The 7,925-nt window shown below is 36.0% G+C and overlaps 1 protein-coding gene across 1 annotated transcript; it reads left to right on the forward strand.

Moving 5' to 3' along the window:
* Nucleotides 1-753: 753 nt before the first annotated feature.
* LOC128178654 (uncharacterized) lies at nucleotides 754-6,603 on the forward strand. The gene is made up of 3 exons (XM_052845919.1): nucleotides 754-910; nucleotides 1,959-2,333; nucleotides 6,038-6,603. The coding sequence occupies exons 1-3, from the start codon at nucleotides 829-831 to the stop codon at nucleotides 6,475-6,477; spliced, it is 897 nt and encodes a 298-aa protein (XP_052701879.1). The 5' UTR covers nucleotides 754-828; the 3' UTR covers nucleotides 6,478-6,603.
* The last annotated feature ends 1,322 nt before the right edge of the window (nucleotides 6,604-7,925 follow it).

A 7,925-nucleotide genomic window follows, 5' to 3' on the forward strand; every position in this document is an offset into this window, starting at 1 on the left:
CTTGATCCTGTGAACTTTTATGACTGAAACATGATAATGTGTCAACGAAGATATCTTGAATATTTTCCATTTCATCAATTTCAACTGTATTTCTTTCACTGGTATGTGTATTTTAATTAAAAAGCATTACAAAGTAATGAAGCAATAACTTGGGACAGACTTTAAGACCGAGACTGTTCATTTAACTGACTTCACTTCCATGTCCAAAAGATTCAATTTTGTATCAAAACATATGTAATTTGTACTTTAGTTTCTTTCAGTGTTTCTAATTTTTCATTGAACAAATCGAATTTCTCTCTCTCTCTCTCTCTCTCTCTCTCTCTCTCTCTCTCTCTCTCTCTCTCTCCCTCTCTCTCTCTCTCTGTTTTATCAGATTTGCATTTCACGATGCCGTATAAGATATATATTATAAGTTGCCATAACTATATGTTCAAATCTGATTGGCAAGAAAATATATAAGATGAACCAAAATTACAACACCAAATCATAGTTACCTTTGATATAAAGTGCCCATCAAGTCATTACACAAAATATCAAAACATTTAAATTTTATAGACCTAAAATATTTTCTAAAAAAGCATATTGATTAAATATTTTTATAATTATCTAATATTTACTGACATATCAATTCATTCGTAAAATCATTAAAGTATGGGTCTCTTAAAAGATATGTATGAAATAAAATATGCAAAAAAATATGCATATTTAATCAAGTCATTAGGTCTACACAGTGCTTATTGGGTCATTATTCCGACCTCCCGGAAATTTAAAACGAAAGTAGGAAGATTCATGGCGTTCACACATTTCTAAATATAATTCTTAAAGGAGATGGGTATTGTACACAATATCATTATAACAGTTGCTCCAGTTGTTGTTGGAGTAGGGATCGGATGGTTCATCAGTAGAAAAGGTACATTACACCATCTTTCTAGTGCTAACATTGGCAAATTCTTATGAAATTGTTGACATATTGCTTGAGAATGGTCTGAAATCTAAATTGCCATTCTTACTTAAGTACATGTAATAAGGCATATAAGCCCTAAATAGTTTAACAACATTTGATTCATTCACTGAGGTATGAATCAATAAAGATGAACATCAAAGGAATAAGAACAGCTGAAGAAATAATTTTAAAGAATTTAAATTACATTCGTGGATTTGTTTTTAAAATGAGTTCCATTGTTAGTATGTCCCAAGTTATTGTACTGTCACATTTGGCCGATTTTTGATAAAGATACACATACCTGTCAAAGAAATGTACGGTAATAGATATTGATGAAAGGGAAAATATCCAAGATATCTTCATTGACACCTAATCATTTTGCACTCTGAAAAATTCACAGAATCGAAAACAGATTTCATATGGAGATTTAAAATGGGAAATGTTGATATTATTACTCCATTTTGAAATCACTCGCAATGCAACCCACAATTTTTCAATGATATCGTAGACTCTTTTATTTTTAGCTGTGTATTGAAACCTGATAAGCTAGAGCCCAAGAGGAGGTGTTTTTAAAAAGAAATCTTTTTTTATACTTTTAATGAACATCAAGTGAACCCTGAGGTATTCATAAATATTGAGTTATTAAGCATAATGTGAATCAAGGATATCTTAGGACAGATCGTACATTGTAGTTTAATATATACATATTGAAATGATCCTTTCTAAGGCATAAATCACACAGGTAGAAAATCTATTGTAGAGCTTCAGTTCCTCACATACAAAAAATTTGAGTTTTTATTAATGCACAATAATTTCCGATCGCTTAATTTTTTCATAAATACTTAATATTGTTAAAGATTGCATAGAATGAAAAATAATTAGTATTATAAAATATGTATAACATTGAACATGCAGGTAAATATACTTTATTTTCATTAAAAAAAACCCAACAATATGATGTCCGACCATGAATTGAATGTGCATTGTCTAAACATGCATGTTTTGAATTTTATAGGTTCATTGGTTTCCACATTGGTTTCCAAATCCAATAATAATAATGGAACACCAGATGACCAACAAGGTCAGGAAAATGCAGAAACTTCTGTAAAAACATCTTCCCAAAAACCCCATAGCCTACAGACTAACCCTGACTCGGCTTGTGGGAACGCACGTTTACCCAACAGTAAGCAACCCAACGCCACACGTCAACAGTCACACAGACAAACTGCCTACCCAGAAGGAAACACTACTGTTCTTTATGAAAGAGATGACAATGGAAATATTGGGACACAAGATATTGAAGTAGACAGTGGTCCTATTACTAGTAACCTGAGCCTTATGGAGGATGCTGTACCAGCAACACCAATAGCTTGTATTCCACCACATATTGGTAAACATTTACCATTGACCTACATTTGTTTTTTAGCTCACCTGAGCTGAAAGCTCAAGTGAGCTATTCTGATCACATTTTGTCTGTCGTCCGTCTGTCCGTCCGTCCGTCCGTAAACTTTTCACATTTTCAACATCTTCTCAAGAACTACTTGGCCAATTTCAACCAAACTTGGCACAAATCATCCTTAGGCAAAGGGGATTCAAAGTTGTGAAAATTAAGGATCACACCCGTTTTCAAGGGGAGATAATTAGAAATTAATGAAAAATTTCAGAAATTTTCAAAAATCTTCTTCTCAAGAACCAGAAAGCCAGGAAAGCTGAAACTTGTGTGGAAGCATCCTCAGGTAGTGTAGATTCAAATTTGTGAAAATCATGATCCCCGGGGGTAGGGTGAGGCCACAATGGGGGGGTCGAAATTTTACATAGGAATATATAGAGTAAATCTTTAAAAATCTTCTTCTCAGAAACTAATCAGCCAGGAAAGCTGAAACTTTTGTGGAAGCATCCTCAGGTAGTGTAGATTCAGAGTTGTGAAAATCATGACCCCTGGGGGTAGGGTGGGGCCACAATGGGGGGTCGAAGTTTTACATAGGAAAATATTGAGTAAATCTTTAAAAATCTTCTTCTCAGAAACTAATCAGCCAGGAAAGCTGAAACTTGTGTGGAAGCATCCTCAGGTAGGGTAGATTCAGAGTTGTGAAAATCATGATCCCTGGGAGTAGGGTGAGGCCACATTGAGAGGTGGGGGTGTTAAAATTTTACATAGAAATATATAGAGTAAATCTTTAAAAATCTTCTTCTCAGAAACTAATCAGCCAGGAATGCTGAAACTTGTGTGGTAGCATCCTCAGGCAGTGTAGATTCAAAGTTGTGAAAATCATGATCCCTGGGGGTAGGGTGGGGCACAATGGGGGGTCGAAGTTTTACATAGGAATATATAGAGTAAATATTTAAAAATCTTCTTCTCAGAAACTGATCAGCCAGGAAAGCTGAAACTTGTGTGGAAGCATCCTCAGGTAGTGTTGATTCAAAGTTGTGAAATTCATGACCCCCGGGGGTAGGATGGGGCCACAATGGGGGGTCGAAGTTTTACATAGGAATATATAGAGTAAATCTTTAAAAATCTTCTTCTCAGAAACTTAACAGCCAGGAAAGCTGAAACTTGTGTGGAAGCATCCTCAGGTAGTGTAGATTCAGAGTTGTGAAAATCATGACCCCTGGGGGTAGGGTGGGGCCACAATGGGGAGTCGAAGTTTTACATAGGAAAATATAGAGTAAATCTTTAAAAATCTTCTTCTCAGAAACTAATCAGCCAGGAAAGCTGAAACTTGTGTGGAAGCATCCTCAGGTAGGGTAGATTCAGAGTTGTGAAAATCATGATCCCTGGGAGTAGGGTGAGGCCACATTGAGAGGTGGGGGTGTTAAAATTTTACATAGAAATATATAGAGTAAATCTTTAAAAATCTTCTTCTCAGAAACTAATCAGCCAGGAATGCTGAAACTTGTGTGGTAGCATCCTCAGGCAGTGTAGATTCAAAGTTGTGAAAATCATGATCCCTGGGGGTAGGGTGGGGCACAATGGGGGGTCGAAGTTTTACATAGGAATATATAGAGTAAATCTTTAAAAATCTTCTTCTCAGAAACTTAACAGCCAGGAAAGCTGAAACTTGTGTGGAAGCATCCTCAGGTAGTGTAGATTCAAAGGTGTGAAAATCATGATCCCCGGGGGTAGGGTGAGGCCACAATGGGGGGTCGAAATTTTACATAGGAATATATAGAGTAAATCTTTAAAAATCTTCTTCTCAGAAACTAATCAGCCAGGAAAGCTGAAACTTTTGTGGAAGCATCCTCAGGTAGTGTAGATTCAAAGGTGTGAAAATCATGATCCCCGGGGGTAGGGTGAGGCCACAATGGGGGGTCGAAATTTTACATAGGAATAAATAGAGGAAATCTTTAAAAATCTTCTTCTCAGAAACTAATCAGCCAGGAAAGCTGAAACTTGTGTGGAAGCATACTCAGGTAGTGTAGATTCAAAGTTGTGAAAATCATGATCCCTGGGAGTAGGGTGAGGCCACATTGGGAGGGGGGGTGTTAAAATTTTACATAGAAATATAGAGTTAATCTTTAAAAATCTTCTTCTCAGAAACTAATCAGCCAGGAAAGCAGAAACTTGTGTGGAAGCATCCTCAGGCAGTGTAGATTCAAAGTTGTGAAAATCATGATCCCTGGGGGTAGGGTGGGGCACAATGGGGGGTCGAAGTTTTACATAGGGATATATAGAGTAAATCTTTAAAAATCTTCTTCTCAGAAACTAATCAGCCAGGAAAGCTGAAACTTTTGTGGAAGTATCCTCAGGTAGTGTAGATTCAAAGTTGTGAAAATTATGATCCCTGGGGGTAGGGTGAGGCCACATTGGGGGGGGGTGTTTAAGTTTTACATAGGAATATATAGAGTAAATCTTTGAAAATCTTCTTCTCAGAAACTAATCAGCAAGATGATTCTTTATAATTGTTAAGACTTTGGCTCCAGGACAATTCTTCGGCCTCACAAGAAGGTTCAGAGTTTGATGTAGCTAAATATCCCATATATAAACAATTGTAAAGGATCTTTTTGAGAACTGCAATACTCAACATGTGATATGACTATAAAATTGAAGCAGGCAGCAATTTTTTCATTAGAATCTTTTTGTATTACTGTATTGAGTTATTGCCCTTGATTTATTGATTCTTGATTATTTTAATTAATGCATCCACTGTTAACCAATTATTGTGATGATTATTTTTATACAATAATAAAAATTCAATGTATATAAGTTGTTCTGCATAAGACGTTTTGGGTTAGGCCGGATTAGTTTGTTTATTTTTGATTTCCAATTTTTAGATACTATGAATTATTTTAGGCCGGCACATATATAGGGACAGTGTCTATAGCATTACGATGAGACACTGTTTGGGGTTAAACTTAAACTGGTACGAAAAGATTGAGTGTGTGGACCTCCCTGCTCTATCTAATTTTCGTGTTTTCTAACGTTTGATATAGTGAGCGAGGTCATTCCAGCCCTGTATCGCATAAACACAAGTGGGCAGTCATACCTGCTTGTATTGGTAGTGATTGCGGTGGTGGTGCTTTGTATGGTCATCCCTGCTGGTGTTCAGGCCTTTCAAGCACAAGTGTGCGGCACTCCCTGCTTGCGTTAGGTTGAGCTGTTGGTGCAAGTGTGCGATCATCCCTCCTTGCGTTAACGTTGGTACCTGTTGAGTTGCGTAGGTGTGTGGTCATCCCTCCCTGCGTAAGGTTGAGTCCCTAGATATGTGCAGGAGCGGTGATTAAAGTCTGGTCTCGTAAATATTCTCAGCAATCAGGGCTATCCGAGTTCCAAAGGGGAAAAATGGATTTTTCTTTATACAGGATCTACATGTATTATTGTACATTGTCCAGATTGTTTGTATTATGACTCCATTAAGCTGACTTTATCATACCTATTGTTCCTCAGGTGAGCGATGTGGCCCATGGGCCTCTTGTTTTCTCTCCTCTTTGATTTTAAGACCCTGAAAAACACAGGTATAACAGAAAAACTTCTTGAAAAAGTTCAATGAAAGTTTCTTTAAATGCTTTTAAATTATATACATAAGCTTTAATATTTTTAAAGTTTTTAAAGTGTGTATACTAGGGTATGTTATTTAATTTTTTTTTTTAATACAGAAACACATGATGCTATTCTACTGTATGCTGAAGAAGACAGGCCACTTGTCAAACATATACAACAACAACTGGTATCAAATTTGGGCACAGATATAAATGATCTCAATATTATCTTATATGAGGAATTTGCTCCAGATGTGCAGTCCCATTTTAAAACAATGGAGCATCTGTTTTGTAGATGTAGATTCTTGTTCGTTGTGGTAACCTCCAATTTCAGAAAAGACAGTCTAACTAGATACCAACACGAAATAGCTTTAACTGACTCCATTAAAAATTCATCTAGGAATGAACGGGTTATCCCTGTGTGGGCTGAGGCAGGAGCCCAGAATTTTTTGCATGAACTTTCTGTACTTAAAGGCATTGATTATTCACGAGAAGAAGTTGACTTCCGGATGTTCAAAGCTGTCTTTCAACATGGCAGGAGAAATATCCATTTGTGAAGCTGTATTCTTATGTGTAGATGTGTAGTCAACTGAACTGTTGACTTTTCATAAAAAATATAATCATTCTACTGTATGTGCCAAGAGAGAGAGAGAGAGAGAGAGAGAGAGAGAGAGAGAGAGAGAGAGAGCAAATATTACATTTTCATATTTAGATGTAAACATAATATGGTAACAATGATCTATAAATCTTCCCAAAAATTATTGATTTATTAAAAATTTGCTATCATTCATTGGCTCAGAGAATTAGGACTTAATTTCCTGATTCTGCTGTGATTTGTCTGTGGTTCTCATTTAGTGCTTGTTTTGTACCTAACAACATCAAAAACGGTGTCATAAGGTCATTTTGTATCACCTGGGCTTCAACTAAATCATTTGTGTTTTCTTTTTGCCTGTGTTTGTATTACACATTTGCAAACATTTTATATATCTACTTTTTGTCATGCTCAAATAGAGGGTATTGAAAAATGAAATTTATTTTTTTCAAATAAGGTCCGTTTCTCTATCTCTAGAGGAGATAATGTGATGCACGGATCCAGAAAATTTTCCAGGGGAGGGGTCTAAGGGAAAATTGTGTGTTGCCGGGGAGGAGATGATCAGAGTAATTTTACTATTATATAAACTTAATAAATTTGGATTTTCTAGGCTTTGGCTTGAATAGGAGAGGGGGGAGATTGAGATGCGTTTAGTGAAGGTTAGTGACTGGTCGACGTGATAGTTATTTTGAGCTATTTAATTTAGAAGTCGGTGCTGCTTATAAACAATATGTCAGTTAAAAGTATTGACAAAGAAAAAAACACGCCATTCAATTTCTTGTCTCGAGCGGCTAATATCACATGGTAGAAGGCGACTTTGACTTCCATGTGAACACTAAACTGATGTATTTTGAATTGCATCTGGTCTGAAATCGATTGATTGCTGTGGATTTGAGGATTAAAAGAATGAAAAGTCCAAAATTAATTAAGGCAAATGAAAATGTGAACTAAATTCAAATCAAATCAGGGTCAGAGAAGCACAGATATCCTTAGTAGAACTTAATCCACACACTACGGTCACAGGTTACTTATTAAAAATACAAACACAGAATTTAAGTAAAGGATATGAGCCGAGATTAGTTCTTTCTCTCACAGAATGGACAATTTTCAGCTAATATCCAACTTAAAACATTAACTTCTTTGTTTTTAAAAATGGACAGTATCAGGTAAACCTGTTGACAATGCTGATAAATATATTTTTTATCTTTGAACAATAAAACCAGTCTTGCATAAAACTTTTCATTTTTCACTTAATGGACAGTTTTAGGTTTGTGCAAGGGTTTATAAAGCTATTCTGTGAAACATATTCATTCACTCCTCTACTAAGCAACATCACCTCATTCTCCATTGGGGAGAATTAACATATGTCTTATTTAATAATAATAGAAATGCCGGACGTCCGTCCGTGCGTCT

Source organism: Crassostrea angulata, chromosome 3, assembly GCF_025612915.1.
Source record: "Crassostrea angulata isolate pt1a10 chromosome 3, ASM2561291v2, whole genome shotgun sequence".
NCBI classification, from domain to species: Eukaryota; Metazoa; Mollusca; class Bivalvia; order Ostreida; family Ostreidae; genus Magallana; species Magallana angulata.

Bases quoted from the DNA above. Each gene is read 5' to 3' on its own strand.
- LOC128178654 (XM_052845919.1), top strand. From the start codon at position 829: ATGGGTATTGTACACAATATCATTATAACAGTTGCTCCAGTTGTTGTT. The intron at 911-1,958 runs GTACATTACACC...TGAATTTTATAG, and splicing joins ATGGTTCATCAGTAGAAAAG to GTTCATTGGTTTCCACATTG. The intron at 2,334-6,037 runs GTAAACATTTAC...TTTTTAATACAG, and splicing joins TTGTATTCCACCACATATTG to AAACACATGATGCTATTCTA.